General features: G+C 43.8%; 1 protein-coding gene across 3 annotated transcripts in view; it reads left to right on the plus strand.

Moving 5' to 3' along the window:
* The window catches only part of ctdsp1 (CTD (carboxy-terminal domain, RNA polymerase II, polypeptide A) small phosphatase 1), a 46325-nt gene that overhangs the window by 17169 nt on the left and 6188 nt on the right, over positions 1-22968 (plus strand). For 2 of the 3 annotated variants that reach the window (XM_079519198.1, XM_079519199.1), the window contains 3 exons: positions 5900-6063; positions 12980-13081; positions 19832-19888. In XM_079519198.1, the coding sequence (XP_079375324.1) occupies positions 5900-6063; positions 12980-13081; positions 19832-19888 (323 nt within the window). Of the gene's footprint in view, positions 1-5899; positions 6064-10996; positions 11729-12979; positions 13082-19831; positions 19889-22968 lie in introns of those variants that run through there. The other variant, XM_079519197.1, reaches the window with a different exon arrangement.

The raw sequence follows: 22968 nt of genomic DNA on the forward strand, positions 1-22968 counted from the left end.
TTTAATTTCGACGTCAGGCCTGAATGGGTTAATTGGAAGAAGTGGTGTGAGACATTTTTCACCAAAGCCCCAAAACATGAAGAGGGGAGTTGGTCTTACAGTAAGGAAAATAACGTCGGGATTCCGTTGTGAGCTTGTAGATCAGCTATTTTTGTCATTGTAAAAAATAGTAGATAAAATGTTTGTCATTGAACAACATAAACAGGAAAATAACGTCTCACATCGGGATCCGTTGTGAGCTTGTAGATCAGCTATTTCTGTCATTGTAAAAAAATAGTAGATAAAATGTTTGTCATTGAACAACATAAACAGGAAAATAACGTCTCGCATCGGGATCCGTTGTGAGCTTGTAGATCAGCTATTTCTGTCATTGTAAAAAAATAGTAGGCCTAGATCAAATGTTTGTCATTTACCAAAAAAATGTGTATAGCCCGAAGTGGTTGAAAGTTCTTCTCACACCAACTGTCCTGTCTTTCCATTATCTGGGATATACAGTATGGCTAATTGGCATTTTGACCATGACTGTGACCTTGACATTTTTGTATCTTGTTTGGGCAGCATAATCTGCCCATCCTTTCTCAAGTTATTTTATTTACACGCACGCACGCACGCACGCACGCACGCACGCACGCACGCACGCACGCACGCACGCACGCACGCTGTCTGGTTTCTATATGGTTTCTATTGTAGTTCTATTGTACTGCAATGGCAGGCAACAAAACGACAGAATGTTTCATTCTTGATTTGATGAGACTTTTAATTGTCTAAATCAGGAGTAAATCATAATGTTGGTGTACAGTTTAACCACCATCCCTATTCTGGGGTGAACATTTGGCAAAAAGTGCAGCTCTACACAAAGCTCTCAACACGTCAGGGTTTAAGAAGTCATAGTTCTGGATATAGCATTGTCGACTCCCTGTTGATTTGAAATTGATACCATAACAACCAACCCTCCCCCTGATATTTATTTCATTTATGTCTTTTTAAAACAATCCATGCATTCCAGTAAAAACACAGACTGACAGAGGAATCATGTATTCAGTACACAGCTTAATATAAAGACTCCAGATAAATTAGCAGATTTACAAGTCTCATAGTCTCTTGAATAGTTTTCATTTAGTTTTAGTCACATTTTAGTCACCTGGAATGTTTTAGTGTTAGTCTAGTTTTAGTCGACTATATATCATAAGATTTTAGTCGACTAAATCTACAGGTGATTTAGTCGACTAAAATGTTTTTTGGCGGGCCTTGATGCCGTCGTAATGACTGTTTTTACACTTGCTGAAAATAGCCGATCTACAATCTCTTGTGAGCTTGCTATTTTCAGCATGCAACCGAGTGTAAAATGACTTATACTGGATCTCTTGTCCACTAGTCCCTTCCTAACATTTTAGTCTAGTTTTTATTTGTTGACGAAATTGTCCGTATATTTAGTCTTCGTAGCTTAGTTTTCATTTAGTTTCCATTTAGTTTTCGTCAGTGAAAAAAGGTAGTCGACGAACATTTTTTGTCAAAGCTTTAGTCGACGAAGTCAACACTGGTGCGACGCTTTGTGAGCCTGTAGATCAGCTATTTTCCGCGTGCGACACGTTGCACGACGAAGTACAAAGCAGGCGTCGCTGTGTTGTTGCTTTTTGACCTCTCTAATTTGGTCACACACTCATAGTACCAGGAGCCGGTGTCGTCTGGTCTGGGCACCCTGGATTGTGTTTATGTTGACATTTGCAGATGTAGACTTGATCCTCCCCCCCCCCCCTTCCCTTACCCGGGAGACACCAACTTAAAACATCTTTTTTTTTTAATATACTTGCTGACACTGACACTTCAGTGTTCATGTGCACGGGATCAACACGCGCTTATAGGCTAAAGCAAATCCCCTTCCTGTGTGGGTTGGAGAGGAGGTGAAAAATAGGTTTTGTTTGTGCCTCCGCTTATGGCCGCGTGTGTGTGTCTGTGTGTGTGTGTGTGTGTGTGTGTGTGTGAGTGTGTGTGTGCGCGCGCACGTGCACGGGCTATAAATATACCACAGGTCCCAATCCTTAACCGCTGTCAGCAGCTGCCGTGACGAGCTAATTTAAGCACTCTTGATGTGTAATATCAGAAGAGATGATGCGGCGGGCAGCGTGATGTTTTTGAACGCTGCCCACTGCCAGTACGTCTCACCTGCCCAGTTCCCTCAACACCAGTTTTCACACAAACCTTTCATGTAGGCAGGCCCGGTTCTTCCTACAGGCCGACGAAGCAACGGCTTCGAGCGCCATGGGGGAGGGGCGCCAAAAAAAGAAAGAACGTTTTTTTAACTTTTTTTTTTTTTTTTTTTTAACTCTGTCCCAACTCTGTCTGCACCGTGTCCCCCCAGTGCCCCCCCAGTGCCTCCCCAGTGCCTCCCCAGTGTCTCCCCAGTGCCAGTGTCCCGCCAGTGCCTCCACAGAGCCTCCCCAGTGTCCCCACAGTGCCTCCCCAATGGACCCCCAGTGCCTCCACAGTGTCCCCACTGTCCCCCCAGTGCCTCCACAGTGTCTCCTCAATTTTTGGGACAGAGTAAAAAAAAAAAGGGGGGGGGGGGGGGGGGGGGGGCCCGCAAAAATCCTGCTTGGGGCACCAGATTGCTCAGGACCGGCCCTGCATGTAGGGACCAAGACAAGTATGCTGGACAAGCATGCCCCGGTGATATTGACTACACTCCAGGGGGCCATCATCGTCCGCTTTTGACCCCAATTGAATGTAGCAGTCATCATGCAGTTCATTTTCCTGCTGTGCCATTTTTAGAGTGACTTATGACCTAAAAATGCTTGCTTAATAGTTTTGCATTCTTTTTTCCCCCCCGACGGTTTTATTCTACCTTATTTTTAGATTCGTTTTTTATTCCGTGTAGGACTGTAGGTTTTTTTATTCAGTGTAGGACTGAAGTTTTTTTTTTTTTAACCTAGTTTATGTTGTCCAAACTTGGCTGGGAAATTATTGTATTAGATTGGATTCTGTAAGCAAAGGAAATTGTTCTAATTAATGTTGTATTGATTATTTGTGGGTCAGCATTTCATTATAAGCCATCTCTTTTAACCCATTTAGGCCTGACCTCGAAATTTAAAAAAAAATCTTCTAAATCCTCCAGTTTTCTGAAATAAATATTTTCACAATTTTTCAAAAATAGCAGACCTACAAGCTCGTAGCGCGCCACTCGGTGGCGCGCTATGAGCTTGTAGATCTGCTATTTTTCAATAGCTAAATTATAACATAACACCAAAATGGGTTAACATTACTATAGTACGCTTTATTGTCGTAGAGTAAAAATATATATATATTTTTTATCAACAGAATCTACAGTTGTGTTCAGTATATTCAGACAACAGAACAGTCTCAATACAATAACACTATTTTCTCAACAAGGTATATAGATATTTCTTCTTGAATATTTCAGCAATTATGCCACATTTGCAGCACAAAAGCCGTGACAGGTCTGTGATGAGTGTCCCGCTGGTTGCCACAGGTCCAGTGCTGTGTGGGCCGCATGCTAAAGCGTCCACGCTGACAGCTCTGACCGGCCGTCCGGCCTCAGCTCATCTGTCAAGCTTGTTCTTCTGTCAAAGCTTTTTTCTCTCGCAAACAAACAACGTCACTCAGTCATCTTCTGTCGCCTGATTTTGTTCACCTACTCGGTGAATGTTGCCAAGGAAATGTTACGTTAATTGGATAGTTGATCTTGAGGTCTATATTAGCCACTTTAACTCTACACACTTGGCCGCGTGACGAATAGGGCACATTAGCTAATCTGCAAGCTCAAAACGTGTCATGATGTGAACATGTTGTGAGCTTGTAGATCTGCAATTTCTGAAAATAATTTTAAATACATATGCTTGCTTACAGTATAATGACATGCCCAAAATATAGGAATGCCGGGTTGAAAGAGGTAAAAAATTAAATTCTGGGCGATTCTTTTTTCCCCCCCTAGTTTATAATACATTATATTATTGGCAAACATTCAAGTGAAAGATGAGCCGGTGGGGTCAGTTGGGTGTGCTGGACGTCCTAAATGGGTCCAGCTGGGTCGGATACCTTGACCTGGATGGGAGCATGTTCCAGCATGTTGTGGTTCACTGGCTTCCCTGTTCACACATAACTGTTTGCGTAAAGGACACCAGCGTGAGTTTGTTTTTCAATATATAATTTCAAGACGGGTCTCCGAGGCAAATTGAAACACAACTTGCGAGTTTATTGCACACCCAAATGGCAGCGTAGAGTAGAACTAATATTAGAAACGGTGGCATATATTGGTTGGTACGTTTGTACTTATTGTATTTTATTAACCCATTTAGGCCTGACGTCGAAATAAATAAAAAAGTATTCTGAAAGAATATATATTCAAATATTTGTGCCACTTTTTCACGAATTTTCAAAAATAGCAGATCTACAAGCTCGTAGCGCGGCACTCGGTATAGTATAACATAATGCTTGGTTAAAACACCAAAACGGGTTCCTGTCCAGAATGGGTTAAGATAATATCGATTTCTGGGAACCCATCTGCAAAACAAAATGGAAAACGGCACCCTCTTCAACAGTCTGTCTCGAGTACGGGAACCCCTTTTGGTGTTTTAAGCATCATGTTATACTTTATTAGCTATTGGAAAAATAGCAGATCTACAAGCTCATAGCGTGGCACCGAGTGCTGCACTATGAGCTTGTAGGTCTGCTATTTTTGAAAAATCGTGAAAATGTTGTGCAAATATTTGAATATATAATATATATTATTTTAGAGCGAATGTTTTTAACTCAAATCTTTGATTCTGGGGGGTCCCTGGAACAACATATTTTCAGATGGGGGTCGGCGGCCAATTACAGATAATTCTTGGGGTCCTTGACATGAAAAAGATTGAGCACCACTGCCATAGAAACAGGGTTTTCGAGAGAAAAAAGCAGCAACTGCGGATAGGTACAGGTCATAGGTACAGGTCAGAGGTACAGGTCAGAGGTACAGGTCAGAGTAAAGAGCTAAACCCAGATGCATTTGAATAAATAAAATAAAATTGTTCTACTTTTTGAGTGGTGTAAACCACTCCTACAACTGGCTTTGTTAGTTTACGTGTCTGTCCGTACTCAAAAAAATCACACCCGTGTGAACTGAGTGGTGTAAGGTCTTATATAGCCTGTCTGACGTAATGAAATCATGTCTGACGTAATGAAATCACACCCGGGTGAACAGGGTGAACATAGCAACCATGCTCATTTTTTCTGCACAGACTAACAAAGCCAGTTGTAGGAGTGGTTTACACCACTAAAAAATGAGCATGGTTGCTATGGTCACCCAGTTCACACGGGTGTGATTTCAGCTTTGTTAGTTTGCTCTTTTAGAAATGAGTCCCAGAGACATTTTATGAGTCCCATTTCAATGACGTTAAGAGTCATATTTTGCCATTTTTTACAAATTGCAGCATTTAACTCCCATTTCATTTTATGTGGTTATATTCATGTAGAAAACAGAAGAAGAAATGATTATTATAACTAAAGCTAGCAAAATAAACTAGAATAAAAAAAACAGTACAGTAGTGCATTCCGTGGATGCAGAGGTCGTTGTTTTATTGTGTCCCTTAAAACCCATTTTGGGCGGGAACCCCTTTTGGTGTTAGCATTATGTTATGCTTTAGCTATTGAAAAATAGCAGATCTACAAGCTCATAGCACGGCACCGAGTGGCGCGCTATGAACTTGTAGGTCTGACATAGAAACATAGTCTTTTTCAGAAAACTGTCAGGATGTAGAAGACATTTTTAGAATCTGATCTCGGGTCAAAATGGGTTAACTATAAACTGTGTTTTTGGATGCAAAATGCACCCTATTTTAATCTCTTGAGTCCCGCTTGCAGATGTGGAACATTAATCTCTCATGTCTGTCTGTCTGTCCTCCAGGTGCCAACGATGCAGTGTCTCCGCCGTCCTCGTCCAAGAAGCCTCGCAGCCGAGGCATCTTCCACAGCCTCCTGTGCTGCCTGTGTCACAACAAGGAGACGGAACCTCCTCCGGGCAACAACAACGCCCCCTTGCTGGTGGAGGAAAATGGGAGCGTTTCAAAAGTAAGTGACCATGAGCGCCCACCCAACCCACCTGGCAGACATAGCGCCCGCCCGCCCAACCCACCTGGCAGACATAGCACCCGCCCAACCCACCTGGCAGACATAGCGCCCGCCCAACCCAACCCACCTGGCAGACATAGCGCCCGCCCAACCCAACCCACCTGGCAGACATAGCGCCCGCCCAACCCAACCCACCTGGCAGACATAGCGCCCGCCCAACCCAACCCACCTGGCAGACATAGCGCCCACCCAACCCCACCTGGCAGACGGCCGTGTCCGGAGCTCAACGGACCGACGGCGTCGCTTGCCAAAAAGAGCTAATTGAGCTCTTCTTTTTGGCAAAGCGAAATGTCTTGCTATGAAATATAAATTATAGGCTTCACTCTTGCCCTTTGTGGCCATATCGTCTATCTCTCGCCGTCCCTCCAGGACCATGTAGAGTCTAGTCTACATGGTCCTTCGTTACAGCAGGAGGCCACGGTGATTGATAGCCACGTGATCGGCAACACATGCTTTCACTGCCACGTTCGTGTTTACTAGAGCGTCGTCAGGGGACTATTGCGTGTCACTGTTGAAAAGTACTTAATGTCCAACCGTATATCAAGCCAGTGATTCACAGGAAAGGTTCATTTTATACCCTCTTCCAGATCAGAACAACAGGTTTTCGGCCACAAAGTCATAGATGGGTTCAGGTCAAAGTCATAGATGGGTTCAGGGGAAAACCTTGCGTTGTGACAATGAAAGTCATTCTGATGTTGTGGTGTGGGTGCATGTATACTTGTAAAGCAAGGCAATATTATTGTTCTGTCATTGAATGGCAGCCCTAAAGGTATCTTTTCATCTGGGCACTCTGCCCACAATAACACTGGAAGGTATGGTTTTAACAGGCAGGTGATCTGCTATAATGATCAGGGTATGGGGGTCAGTGTCACGCGGGCATGGGAATGGGCACTGAATATAATAACCCATTTAGGCCTGACATCGAAATAAAAAAAATGTCTTCTAAATTCTGACAGTCTTCTGAAATACCTCATGTTTCTATATCAGTGGTGCTCAATATTTCATGTCAAGGACCCCTAGAATTATATGTAATTGGCCACCGACCCCCATCTGAAAATATGTTGTTCCAGGGACCCCTCGGAAGCAAAGATTTGAGTTAAAAACATTTGCTCTGAAAGAATATATATTCAATGATTTGTGCCGCATTTTCACGATTTTTCAAAAATAGCAGATCTACAAGCTTGTGCTATGAGCTTGTAGATCTGCTATTTTTCAATAGCTAAAAGTATAACATAATGCTTAGTTAAAACACCAAAAGGGGTTCCCGTCCAGAATGGGATAAGCATGTGTGCTTAGGAGACCTTTCATAGCTAAATAAAGGTTAAAAATATCCAGTTGTAAATCATTGCATACTATTGAGAGTGTAGCGAGTGATATTGGCTGTGCAAGTTGAACGTCAGATATTCTATGTTTCACACCCACTGCCTGCTAAGTCAGAGATGATCAACGGCTACGTTTGTCTACGTAACCGGTAACACATACTCGGTCAATTGACAATGCCCCCCGTGGTTTTTACTGAGCACATTCTACAACATGGCAGCTAGCAGTCACAGTCCCCTGGGAGATCAAGTGTGACTAAATTTGACTGAGGGACTGCCATTGGATTTTTTTGAATTTTCGTTTTTTCATGTCATATGGAAGCAGGGAATCATAGCTTCAAATTGACATATTGGTTGTTCAGTTTGGCCCACTAGTTTTGGAGATATGGCTTATAGAGTAATGTCTTGCAGAAAACAGCGAGTTGAGAAAACAGGCTTGAAAGGTTCACTTCTGTAGTCTCTAACATTACACCTAGCTACATTTATTTCATATTTACATGTCGATTTCAGCTCTGACACTTATTTCAGACATGCTCTAGTGTGTGAATAGTCTGCCTGTGATATTAACTCATTTTGAAAAAATAAATAAAATACAAGTTTTTCTCCTCTGGTGAAAAGCTGTAATTTGCGCGATGGCAGTCTCTCAGTCAAATCTGGTCACATTTAGTGGTCACAGCCCACCGGGGGGATCAAGTGGTCAAGACGCTCTCAGGTGTCGGTCTCAGATTTATGTCCTACTTCAGCTTTTTATAGAGATTTGATCTTCCAGGAGGAGTTATTTGTCACGCCTCCCAAAATAAATTGGTTGGTCTGCCGTGGGGTGGGGGGTGGGGGGAAGGAGGGAGGAGGGGGGTTGGGGGGTGGAGGGAGGAGGGGGGTTGGGGGTTGGTAGGGGTGTAGTTAATGCTAGTCTCAGTGTTGGTTGTGACAGACAACCCCACCCTCCCCCCTCCCTGCCCCCCTCATGCTGTCATGTCAACGTGCGCGCTGCTGCTGCTGCTCTCCCAGGCGAGCTGTGTCTCTGTGACTCCCCCCACCATCAGAACCCTGTTCTCAGCGGACCTGACACACACCTGCTGGCCATATGCACTTGGACTCTGTATCTGATCTCTGGAGGAAGCACTATAGTGGCCTCTTGACAGAATGTTTATATCAGCGCAGAAACTGAAAGCTTAAAAAAAAAACAAGGAGCTCCTGCTCCTCCACGTGCCTGGAAGCATCGGAGCAAATTTTAAGTCTCTTTGCAAACTTATGTGAAGTGAAGCCATCTGGTAAAAATCATGCCTGCTGAGCACTGCAAGGTCCTGGAACCACCGATGGAAGTGATGGATTTAAGCAAGCCGTCTTTGGGACACGCAGCTGAACCCGTGATCAAGGCCCTTGTGGAGTATGCAGAGCAGCAGCTTCTGACAGGAGGCCTGGGCCCTTCGGTGCGCTACGGCGATCACCACATGAACGCCGGGGGAGACGGCGTAGATCACCAGACTGCATCCTGTGCTACAATGCACTACAATAAGAACCTGGAGAGCTTTGAGTTGTGCTCGACGAGTGAAGAGTCGTTCGAATTTGACCAAAGTCTAGATCGGTGCGAGGCTTCCGAGTCGAGCGAAGTATTCAGCGAATGTGCTCGACACAATGAACGCTTGAACCCCCCCGAGTGCTGTGCTAATCGCGGCTTGGCCTCGGAATGTGGCCCCTGCTGTGAACATTGCGCAGGACACCTCCAATTATCTCAGCAATGCAAGCCTTCCGATCAACAACAGTTTGAGTCGTTGTTTGAGCCGGAGCCAGACAAATTAGTGGTGAACTGTGAGGCTTTTGGCCAATGCAAAATGTCTGATTTCCAGCCCGGCTACACAGACCCCCTCATGTTATTGAAGCAATGGGAGGCGTGTGATGAGCAATCTGAATATTTTGAGTGTGAGCCAGAGACATCGACGGGAGACATCGAGGCTTTTGACCCGTGCAGAAAGTCGGAATTTATACCGGACATCTCTGAATACACCGAATCGATTGCGGATTCATTTGACTATGACACTGGGCTCTGTGAGTACTATGGAAATCAAGGTGAAATCGATGACGGTGCTGAATACAGCGGACAGGAGGAGGAGCGATTTGAAATTTGTGAATGTTCCGAGGACAACGACATGTTATCAGAAGAGAACAATTCTTCCAATTTTGACACTGACGTTGACCCTGACCAGAGAACACTCACTCCCTACGCGGCTGGTGAACAGTGTGAGGAAAGCCAGCTGGTTGAGGAAAGCTTCCACTGTGTCACTGAATGCGACGCGTCCGCACAGTTATGTGAACTGGATGAGCACAGTGTTTATGAAGCTGATGGAACGAGTCAACAATATGAAACAATTGTACAGTGTGAGACAAATCAGCAAGTTGACACTACTCAGCAGTGTGAGACAATTCAGCAAGTTGACACTACTCAGCAGTGTGAGACAATTCAGCAAGTTGACACTACTCAGCAGTGTGAGACAATTCAGCAAGTTGACACAAATAACCAATTGGAGACAATTGAACAATATGAGACGGATGAACAAGTGGAGATGGACGAACAATTTGAGACAAATCAGCAATTTGACACAAATAAACAATTGGACACAATTGAACAATATGAGACAGATGAACAAGTGGAGATGGAGGAACAATTTGAGACAACCGAACAAGAAGTTGAGGTGGATGAACAATTTGAGACAACTCAGCAATTTGAGATAACTGTACAATTTGAGATGGATGAACAATTTGAGACAAATGAACAAGTTGAGATGGATGAATTTGAGACAGATGAACAAGTTGAGACAAATGAACAATTTGAGACAACTGAATATGAGACAACTGAACAAGTTGAGACGGATGAACAATTTGAGACAAACGAGCAGTTTGAGATAACCAAACAAGTTGAGACAAGTCCACAGTGTGACACGAGTGAACAGCATGAGACTTTGAAGCGGTGCTACTCTCATGAGAGCTCCGCCGGTCATTATGAGCAGACCGATGAGACATTGTTGGACCACAGCCCTGAGATTTGCACAGAGGAGGATGTCTACTCGGAATCCTCCTTCAAGACTTGTCCTGAAGGCAGCTTCCCTTCCGAGCCTTGGGGTTCCCAGGGTTCAGTGGAGTCAGAGAAAGGGGCTAACGAGGACTCCCAGTGGGAGTCTTTCGAAGAAGAAGAGGGAGAAGAATGCCACGGAAGCAAACCCGCCACCAGTGACGTCGTCGTCGAGCATTACTTTGACTTTTTCGACCGCTCTGACGATCATTTCGTCCAGAGCCGGCCTTACGCTTCCATCTTCGATGGAGGAGATGTGGACGAACACCTGCACGTTGAACAGATGAAAGCAGAGGTGCAGAAACCCCATGTCAAAGCCGGCGGCCGAAAGATGCGCAGACGTCCCTCTGAGTGTCCTCTAGTGGAACCTGGTGTTTCTGACACTACGTGTGTAGAGGAGTCGTCACATGAGCAGTTCTTTCATGAAGAAAATGAATGTGACGCCGTGGATGCGCTGGTGTCCTATGCAGAGCACGGCGAGGAGACCTTCGTAGAGGAAGCCGCCATGCCAGAGCGTGAAGTCGACGCCGAAGGCGAAGCTCGTGAAGCTGACACCCCTCCAATCTGCCTCACGGAGAGTATGTATGCACCGCGCGCAAACGCCATTTTTGTCGGAGGCGACGCCTATGAGTATGAAAATCCTGACGACTGTGTTGATGACAGCATCCCGAGTGTTAATCCACCCAGAGATGCCATTACGGAGGGCAACACGGATGACATGAGTGTTCAAGTGGAGTCGAGTGAGGAGGAGGAACATGATGAATTGCGTGACATTGTGTTCATGCTGTGTTCAGAGAGGGAGCCGTATTGGTCACTCATAGATAATGGAGAGACTTATGAGCCCTGTGTGGAAGACTACTACGCTTATCAAATGATAAGTGTTCAGTCATCCTTCGACCGATTGGCTCATAGAAAAGCCAATTCCAAGTGTCCAGGTCAATGCCTGGTGGAGAGCAAAACGGCGAAATTTGGAATTATCGAAGTCATTGATCTGAGTGAAAGTTCAGTCCCGGTGTCTAATGAGGAAATGACAGTCAGCGAAGGAAGCAAGACTCCAACCCCTAACGATCAGCCCACAGCGAGGCCTGCTGTTAGTATCATCCACAGTGTCTCACAACAGAAGGACTCTGAACAAAGCAGGGATTCAGATGAGGAGAATAGTGAAGATGAGTTCACTGATGCTTGTGAATGCGAGTACTGCGTTCCACCCTCGGAGCAGGTATTACGAAAGACTTTGCGCCATAGCTGCAAAGCACTTGTGCCCTCTTTTGATTCACGTTTGGACAGCTGTGACTTGAACTTCCCACACCACAACATAATTACCCCCCCCCCCCCCCCCCCCCCCCTAAATAAAAAGTTTAAATATAGGCCTATTAGACGAGCATTTAACTTTGAACAGCAAACCGCAATAGACTGGTTCAGTAAAATACATCCTCAATGATCTTGTCCTACTTCTGTGACATTAAATATTTATCGCCTGGCACACGGACGGCTATTCTTGTTAACCTTTCAAAAGATATCTCTGCTATTCTCTTGACCTGCTAATTTGCTCTACAGGGATACAAACACATACATTACACGCGTGCCATTTTCAACCTAACTCTACAGCCAGAGTTATGCATTGCGTAGCTGTGTGCTGGGAGCCAAAAATAGCAGATGCACATGCACCTAATTCTAAAACCTTTTTTAAACCATAACCATAACAACCATTTCCAAGCTTTCCCTTGTGAAAGAGAAGACCAGGAAAAGTGTCCTCTCGATTTAAATTCTACTACACTTGTGGATTCAGTGTAGTAATACAAGTACACGTGCAAGTAGTACACACGCATCCACACACACACGCACGCACGCACGCACGCGCACACACACACACACACACACACACACACACACACACACACACACACACACACACACACACACACACACACACACACACACACACACACACACACACACACACACACACACACACACACGCACGTGTGTGAAAAGGCCAGTGTAGTGGGTAACGCTAGCCTGTTCATTCATGCCAGCTCCTTTCAATAATGGAGTCAGTTTCACCAACACTGAGCTCCGGAACACTTGTTGAGGGAGGAGACGGGGCTGTAGTTAGGCCCTTGACACTACTGCGATATGTACACACTCCATCAACACAGAGCAGCTGCTGTGCGCCACCTCATGGACACACAATCGCACCAGTGTTGTTTCAAGCAACAACAAACACAGCCAATGCATGTCGTGCGGTGGCACTACAAATTGAGACGGTAATTCCTTGCGGGCCTGAAACAATTTGTAGTCGGTCATGCTGTATGTTTGGCTTGGATTAGGCCACTGCGGCTGTTCTCGAGAGTTCAAATGTTTTAAGTGGGTCACTGTGGCCATACTCTTTTCGAGAGTTCATGTTTTTAATGTTCTAACGGTATAACCGGTTTGATATAAGGTGTGTTTTGGTTGTTCTGTGTCTCAGGTTCCAGCCAAACCGCTGCTCCCACAGATGAAGTCAAAGGATGCGGGGAAGATCTGTGTGGTGATTGATCTGGATGAGACACTAGTGCACAGTTCATTCAAGGTAAGCCGGCAGCCATGACCTATATTTTGTCGACCCAGACCCAGACCCTGGCCTGTGTCCCCCCACCCAGACCCTCTCCCCACCCAGACCCTGGCCTGTGTCCCCCCACCCAGACCCTCTCCCCACCCAGACCCTGGCCTGTGTCCCCCCACCCAGACCCTCTCCCCACCCAGACCCTGGCCTGTGTCCCCACCCAGACCCTGGCCTGTGTCCCCACCCAGACCCTCTCCCCACCCAGACCCTGGCCTGTGTCCCCCCACCCAGACCCTCTCCCCACCCAGACCCTGGCCTGTGTCCCCACCCAGACCCTGGCCTGTGTCCCCACCCAGACCCTCTCCCCACCCTGGCCTGTGTCCCCCCACCCAGACCCTCTCCCCACCCAGACCCTGGCCTGTGTCCCCACCCAGACCCTCTCCCCACCCTGACCCTGGCCTGTGTCCCCACCCAGACCCAGACCCTGGCCTGTGTCTCCACCCAGACCCTCTCCCCACCCTGACCCTGGCCTGTGTCTCCACCCAGACCCTCTCCCCACCCAGACCCTGGCCTGTGTCCCCACCCAGACCCTCTCCCCACCCAGACCCTGGCCTGTGTCCCCACCCAGACCCTGGCCTGTGTCCCCACCCAGACCCTGGCCTGTGTCCCCACCCAGACCCTGGCCTGTGTCCCCACCCAGACCCTGGCCTGTGTCCCCACCCAGACCCTCTCCCCAACCAGACCCTGGCCTGTGTCCCCCCACCCAGACCCTCTCCCCACCCAGACCCTGGCCTGTGTCCCCACCCAGACCCTCTCCCCACCCTGACCTTCTCCCCACCCAGACCCTGGCCTGTGTCCCCACCCAGACCCTCTCCCCACCCAGACCCTGGCCTGTGTCCCCACCCAGACCCTCTCCCCACCCAGACCCTGGCCTGTGTCCCCACCCAGACCCTCTCCCCACCCTGACCCTGGCCTGTGCCCCCACCCAGACCCAGACCCTGGCCTGTGTCTCCACCCAGACCCAGACCCTGGCCTGTGTCCCCACCCAGACCCTGGCCTGTGTCCCCACCCAGACCCTCTCCCCACCCAGACCCTGGCCTGTGTCCCCACCCAGACCCTCTCCCCACCCTGACCCTGGCCTGTGTCCCCACCCAGACCCAGACCCTGGCCTGTGTCTCCACCCAGACCCAGACCCTGGCCTGTGTCCCCACCCAGACCCTGGCCTGTGTCCCCACCCAGACCCTGGCCTGTGTCCCCACCCAGACCCTGGTCTGTGTCCCCACCCAGACCCTGGCCTGTGTCCCCACCCAGACCCTGTCCTGTGTCCCCACCCACACCCTGGCCTGTGTATTTCACACTCCACTGCGGTGCACACTGGACACTGCTGTTCAAATGGCCACTCATAAAACCACTTAACCCTATGTGACCAGATTTGAATGAGAGCCTGCCATCGCGCAAGCTCCAGCTTTTCACCAGAGGAGAAAAACTTTTTTTCCCCCAAAATGAGTTAATAGCACAGGCAGAATCTTCACATACTAGAGCATGTCCGAAATAAGTGTCAGAGTTGAAATCGACATGTAAATATGAAATAAATGCTTAAACATGTAGCTAGGTGTAATGTTAGAGTCCACAGAAGTGAACCTTTCAAGCCCGTTTTCTCAACTCGCTGTTTTCTGCAAAACTGGTGGGTCAAACTGAACAACCAATATGTAAATTTGAAGCTATGATTCCCTGCTTTCATATGACATTAAAAATTTAAATTTAAAAAAATCCAATGGCAGTCCCTCGGTCAAATCTGGTCACCTATGTTCCGAAAATGCCAATTTACAAACTCACAACCCCATCGCGTCGCCACATGTTGTGAGCTTGGATATCTGCTACGTTCTAATTATCTTTGGAGTTTACATCCTATACACTGGTGTGTGTGTGTGTGTGTGATGCCATTATGTTCACCCCTTTCAAAGTGAAAATGTATATGCGTCTACGTTGGTCTAATAATGTGCACTTTTTGTTTTTCTGAAATGTTCCAAAATGCATCTATATTCCTTCATGCATATTCTTCAACTGTAGCTGTTTTATAATTTATATTATTTGTAAAGGTTCTCCGCTTTAATTTAACTTTAATTTAACCTTTCTCGAATCATGACAAGATCAAGATTGTTCATACACACAAACATCTTTTATTTTTGTAAGGCCTTATATTTTATTTAAATTGATCATTCTTTCTTGGGGACAACCATGTAGAACCTGATTTATACTTTGTTGTACAATGTTGTTGCATGCAGAAAATAGCTAACCTTCTAACTCGCAATGAAAGTTGGTCCGTGTTGGTCTGCTTTGCATGGCTTTTGAAGATCACGTCAGGTGACCAGGTCTAGCAAAATGGTCCTCATCTCGCCTATTTTTGTGATTTTCGTTTTTTTCCATATTAACACAGCTTGAATGTTGAAGAAGGTTTTCATTCAACAGATTATTGATTTGGGCAAATTAAATGTATACATTTATAAGTCAAAGTAGGCTAGCCAGCTCTAGGTGTTGAAATGTTGTGAACATTCAAAGGGGATTTTCTCAGCTTTGGGTAAAACGGCACAATCATTTTAAAATGGTCATATCTCCTTCAAATATTTTCCAATTTAATTGAATGATACATCATGAAAGCTTACATTCTGTACTTTAATAATCTGTAAAACACTGAAAAATTACTCTGGTCGAGATGAGGCCCTATTTGCCAGACCCGGTCATTATGGCAGCCAAGTCTATGGGATTTTGAGGATCCCATAGTATGTTATACTTTAGCTATTGAAAAATAGCAGATCTACAAGCTCGTAGCGCAGCACCGAGTGCTGCGCTACGAGCTTGTAGATCTGCTATTTTTGAAAAATCTTGAAAATGTGCCACAGAACATAAAGAAAGTGGGTTTTTCAGATTTAGAAGACATTTGTAGAATCGTCCTCATGTCTAAATGGGTTAGACTCATGACATAAATAGTTTGTTAGCCAAGTCTATGGACTTTGAGGATATTACAATGTTTGTTTAGAGCACTTATGATGTAAATCATTTGCCAGCCAAGTCTATGGACTTGTTTATGGCACTAAATGACGACGTGTGCCAAAAATGTTTTGGCACACGACACCTTTTGTACAATCTGCAGACCGTACGTAGGCCGTTGGGTTGAACCTGTTGGATGCCAGATGGATACTTGAGCACTGGCAAATGTTCAAAAGTAGGGAATGCACTTTTCAGTGAGGTTATCCTTACTTCTTTACTGTTTAAAAGAATTATTAGACAAAAATATCAAAGCTCCAGTAAAAGTATTATTTTCTATAGTTGTATTTATTCTGTGCAATCCAGCGAGTCAAATGCAATCATATGTGAGCTACTGTACGTACTCGATGCTCTAGAGAGAGATCTGTTTCCCTGTGGTATTGATTTAAAGGACAACTTTAGTTTTTTTCAACCAAGGTTCATGTTTTAGGTTGTTATTAGAGAAAGTAAAAGATAAAAGATCATTTGCTGCTTTCTTTCATTTTGCATTCGAGCATGGGGCTAAATATGTATTTTTTTACAAAATGTTATAGCGATTTCTTTTTTACTATAGTCCTACTATACCCCAAGAAATGACATCTGGCCACAAAAGATCCCAGGAACTTCTGAATATGAAGGTAGCCTACTGGGGGGAAGCCACACTGTGTGTCATAGGCTCAATATGTCAGTTTGACACATTCAGTAGATCCCGTGATCTTTTGTGGCCAGATGTAATTTATTGGGGTCTAATAGGACTATAGAGTCGCTCTGGATTAAGAGCGCCTGCTAAATACCTAAATTGTAAATTGTAAATAGAGTAAATAATACAAAAATAAATCTCTGTAAAATATTGTAAAAAAAATACATATTTAGCCCCATGTTCGAATGCCTGTCAAAAACAGCTAAAATCCCTAAAACGAAAGATCTTTTACTTTCTCTAATAACAACCTAAAACATGAACCTTGGTTGAAAAAAACTAAAGTTGTCCTTTAAGCCGATAATGGGGGGGGTGGCAAAAGTTATAATAAGTAACTTTTTAGCAGCATTTGTACAGTTTATATAGGATAGGCTCTCTGTGCTGCCACGTACTGTCAAAAGTATAGACCAGGTTTCTCAGGACAAGGACCCCTTAGCTGAGAGAGTTGAAGCAGGTACCCACTACATATTGTATACAAGTGTTGCAGACTTTTTCATAGATTTACTATAGCTTCATATACCTGTTTGACAGCACAATCTTCTATTATCTATCTAATTATTATGTGTTGGATTCATGTTAGTGTATTTTCAGACATTTAACCACTTAAACCCTCAAATGCTTAGTAAACCTGACCTTTGGCTTTGTACTTAAGTAAGCCTTGCCGAGCCATGAGGCTCATAGGAAGGAGCCGATCTCCTGTTTCTGTAGCGTGAGGCAGCTTGAGTGCTGATTGAGTGCCAACTGCCAAGCAGGGTCCCATTTTTCAGTCTTTGGTATGACTCGGCGTAGCATAATCGGTACATCGGTGTCTACATGTAAAGTTGTCTCAAGACACTTTACATGTAGAGCAAAGGACTGACCGAGATCCCACCCTGAGCAAGCAATTCTGTGACAGTGGTAATGGAAAAACTCCCCCTTGGGAAGAAACGAACGTCGAGCTGAACCCGACTCTAGGTTGGGTTCTATACCTTTCTACAAGCTCACAACACGTCCCATTGTGATCTCGTAAGGGTTATCTTTAGGGATGTGCCGATGACACAATTTGGCCGATATCCGATATAATTAATTGCCAATATGGCCGATAACCGATATAACCGATGTCGATATGATCTCATTCTGTATTTAAAAAAATATAATTATTTTGGCCATTCTGAAAAAAGGCTGAATTTGTAAAAAGCAATGCCTCTTTATTCCAAAACTAGGGACGCACCGTTATTGAAATGTTGGCTCATCATATCCCAACATAAACAGCTTGAATGTAGTACTTTCTTTTTAAATGTTTCAACTATTGACTCTTTCAAAAGCTTACCCAGAAAACACTGATATTATTTGCAGCCTTCATCATCACAAAAGGCTTTTTCAGGCTTTTTTAAATTTATTTTTCAACATAATTATAATAGAATGAAATATCTGCTAAATCCGATATAATATTTTACCGATACCGATGACCGATTAATTGGTTTAAGGCCAATATCGGCCGATACCGATTAATCTCCCATCACTAGTTATTTTCATTGAACGTTCACCTATTATGTCATGTAAAGAATCGGGACACTATAGAGACTTCATGTGGTTTAATCAGTTTGATACCTTTTAAGGTAGCACATCTGTGAACAGTAACTCATGGATGCCAGAAGGCCACGGCCGCCACGCTAACGACGGGTCACGTCAAATGATGTAAAGGATGCCATACCTTAGTTCCTACAGCTCGGGTCACAGTCTGCCCTCAGAGGATGTCACTGGATCTCACGCCCGGGCCAAGTGTATACAGGGTCAGGCCCTGTAAGCTCCATGTTTGGTACAACAGAACCTCCATAAAACTAATTTTAAGGTTGACACACATACTGAAATAGCATGTCGGAAAATGTGACATTTTGAGTGTCTTGAGATGAAGTTATCATCAGGAAAAGAAAGGAAGTTACTTTTAGGGTCATCACGTTGCCCTCTGGTGGTGGTTTTCAGAGTTTATTTGCAGAAAAAATGACACTTAATTCATAAAAAGGAAAACATACTGTACAGTATGCTCAATGAACTAGAACTAGAACTAGAAGTAGAAGGCAACAAAGCATAAGCAGTTTGTGTTCACGTTCCTGAGACTCAGCTTGTATAGCCAATGGCAATAATTACAGTAATGTTTAAGACATTTGAGGCTGTTGTGTGTGCGGTAACATGTTGCATTATTACTTTTTGTATAGTACATCACATTTTCACTACTGCACAGTTTTAACCCATTTTGGGGCGGGAACCCCTTTTGGTGTTTTAAGCATTACGTTATGCTTTAGCTGTTGAAAAAATAGCAGATCTACAAGTTCATAGCGCGGCACCGAGTGCCGCGCTATGAACTTGTAGGTCTGCTATTTTTGAAAAAATTGTGAAAATGTATAATGCCGACGTACGTAGGTCACTGTGCAATGTCGGCGTGTTGTCAGCATGTCTTCATTCGTGATCATTTTAAGAGGCTTATTTTACGTGCTAGATCGACCACTAACTAAAATAAATGTGACATTTTATGAGTGTTGTAAGATACCCCTATTACCCTGCAGACCATATATTATAATGATGAGAGGTATTATTTACAAAGGGTCGTGTTCTTTGCAAGACGCTGAGCCGGCGTCTTTACTTTGGCACCGTGACACTAGCCTCGGAAACCCAGACGTTTTTATTTCCAGGGAGAAAAAAAAAGTCTGGGTCCGAGTCCACTTCAATTCGGCATAGAGTAGCGCAAACATCACTCACTCTCTGCTGATTTCTGATCGTCTGCACCTTTGTTAAATTGACACACACATGCACACATATACACACCCACACTCCTCTCTCTCTCTGTCGCTCTAATTAATTAGTCTCATGTCGCGCAGCTGCGCATAGTTTCTGCCGGCGGATCCTGCCGGGAGCTGCCTATGCCATAAAAAGCATAGGTGAGTTCCAGGCTACCGTGACACAGCTCCACATGTTGTTTTTGCCAACGCTTCACTGTCTCCATTAGAAAGAAAATCTAGATTTTACCTCTGGATAAAAGAAATGTTTTAAATTCTTGTGGTTGATTCTCATTTTGACAGCCGGTGAACAATGCAGATTTTATCATTCCAGTGGAGATTGATGGAACGGTTCACCAGGTAATGTACAGCACACTACATTTGTGTTTTTCAACGTGCTCCTCTTCATGTTGTCTACCTATAACTTCAGGATAAACAATATGGTGCAATATATCGACCCAAATAGAAGTCACACTTCCCTTGTTATGCTTGAATGAATGAATGCACTTTATTTATAGAGCACCTTTTCAAACATACAGTTACAGTTAGTGTTTTAACCCATTTAGGCCTGACCTCGAAATTAAAAAAAAAATCTTCTAAATCCTCCAGTTTTCTGAAATAAATATTTGTATTTATTTCAAAAATAGCAGACCTACAAGCTCGTAGCGTGGCGCGCTATGAGCTTGTAGATCTGCTATTTTTCAATAGCTAAATTATAACATAATGTTTAAAACACCAAAAGGGGTTCCCGCCCAAAATGGGAAAAACAACAATCATAAAACGACATCAAAACATCATTCAACAGCATCAGAAATAGCATAAAATATTCCAACGGCGTCAGAAATAACAAAGCATAAAATAACAAATCATCAAAGACAAAAGACAAAAGAAAAACAGTATTAGGGAAAAACACTTGACATACAATTGTGTTTTTAAAATCTGTTTAATTAAAAGATTGCTTGCTGTCTCACCCCAAATCAAAAATAGTTTTTGAGACCCCTTAGTGCTAAAACATGGAGTTATATTCCTAATATATTTGTTTGTTATGTTTGTAAAAAAAGGAAACTCCAGACATTTTCATAATCTTCACCCATTTAGTATGGAAGCATAAAGCTGCCACAATTCAAATGAAATGGCAAACATGAAAAGTCAATTGAAATAAGATAAATGCTTTTTCATTTTCAGGTCATTAACGCATTTCTTGGGACAAAAATAAATCTAAAATGCAATAGCATTTACATTTAATCTACAGATGTGCTCATTCTATGACACAATTAAAATTATAAATAAAAGATCATTTGAATTTGAATTTTCAAAAAATGCCAGCAAATTAGTGGGCAATATTATAATTATAATATAAATATAATATAATAATGAAAATGCAATTTAGAAAATTCAAATGAAATAAGAGAAATGCTTTTTAACCTTCAGATAATGAACGCATTGAAGTGAAAATATAATGCAATAGCATTTACATTTAATCTCCAGGTGTGCTCATTCTATGACGGAATGAAAAAGCAAAAGCAAATAACATTGCATTTTAATTTTCAAATTGCCATGTGTACGACTTGAAAATGAAAATGCAATGTGATTTGCTTTTGCTTTTTCATTTGATCATAGAATGAGCACACCTGGAGATGAAGCAAAAGCAAATCACATTGCATTTTCCTTTTCAAGTCGTACACACGCCAATTTGAAAATAAAAATGCAATGTAAATTGCTTTTTCATTCCGTCATAGAATGAGCACACCTGGAGATGAAATGTAAATGCTATTGCATTATATATTCACTTAAATGCGTTCAATATCTGAAGGTTAAAAAGCATTTCTCTTATTTCATTTGAATTTTCTAAATTGCATTTAAATTGTAATATTGCCCACTAATTTGCGGGGTATTTTTTGAAAATTGAAAATCAAATGATCTTTTATTTATAATTTGAATTGTGTCATAGAATGAGCACATCTGTAGATTAAATGTAAATGCTATTGCATTTTAGATTTATTTTTGTCTCATGAAATGCGTTAATGACCTGAAAATGAAAAAGCATTTCTCTTATTTCAATTGACTTTTTGTGTTTGCCATTTCATTTGAATTTTGGCAGCTTTATGCTTCCATAATTTTGAACCTTATCTTCACATATAGTATTTGGTCCGACTCCTCACTAATGCTCATTATAAGATGGCACCATTTTTGTCTACTCGCTCTGTGTCCTAGCCCATTCAGGCCTGACGTCGAAATTTAAAAAAAATGTTTTCTAAATCACCTACAAGTTCATAGCATGGCACTCGGTGCCGCACTATGAGCTTGTAGATCTGCTATTTTTCAATAGCTATGAATTATAAAATAATGTATGTAACCACCAAAAGGGGCTCCCGCTCAAAATGGGCTAGAGGAGGCCTGTGGTCAGTTCATCGGTTGAGGTTCCAAGCTGATAAAAACTACAGCCTTTCTCTTCTGGAAAGTCGGCATGCTGTAACGGAAGCCATTGTTCTTGTATTAATTAACCCATTTTGACCTGACGTCAAAATTTAAAAAATGTGGATGGAACCCCTCAGAAGCAAAGATTTGAGTTAAAACGTTCACTCTGAAAGAATATATGTGCAAAGATTTGTGCCACATTTTCACGATTTTTCAAAAATAGCAGACCTACAGACCTAGTTCAGCACTCGGTGCCGCGCTATGAGCTTGTAGATCTGCTATTTTTCAATAGCTAAAGTGTAACATAATGCTTAAAACACCAAAAGGGGTTCCCGCCAGGCCCGGTTCTTCCTACAGGCCGACGAAGCAACGGCTTCGAGCGCCATGGGGGAGGGGCGCCAAAAAAAAAAAACTCTGTCCCAACTCTGTCTGCCCAGTGTCCCCCCCAGTGCCCCCCCAGTGCCTCCCCAGTGCCTCCCCAGTGTCTCCCCAGTGTCTCCCCAGTGCCAGTGTCCCGCCAGTGCCTCCACAGAGCCTCCCCAGTGTCCCCACAGTGCCTCCCCAATGGACCCCCAGTGCCTCCACAGTGTCCCCACTGTCCCCCCAGTGCCTCCACAGTGTCTCCTCAATTTTTGGGACAGAGATAAAAAATAAAAAAAAAGTTTTTTTTTTTTTAGTTTTTTTTTTGGGGGGGGGGGGGCGCCGCGAAAAATCCTGCTTGGGGCTCCAGATTGCTCAGGACCGGCCCTGGTTCCCGCCCAAAGTGGATTAATAAATACAATAACAAGTTTGAAACGAACAAACCTGCAGCCTACCGATTATATCACTAGTAGGCACGTTTTTGAACTATAGCCACAGCCCTTCTCTGAGACGTTGAATAAGTAAGACGGAATTGGTGCCATCTTATCTTCATAGCTTGAGGAACCGAATGGAACGTGGTGCCACCTCTTCATTGGAATCAATGAACGCGGACACCCTGTTCTATTCCGTCCCCTATTAGACTGGTCGTTCTATATATGAAG

The sequence above is a fragment of the Electrona antarctica genome (assembly GCF_951216825.1).
Source record: "Electrona antarctica genome assembly, chromosome: 13".
Taxonomy (NCBI): Eukaryota; Metazoa; Chordata; class Actinopteri; order Myctophiformes; family Myctophidae; genus Electrona; species Electrona antarctica.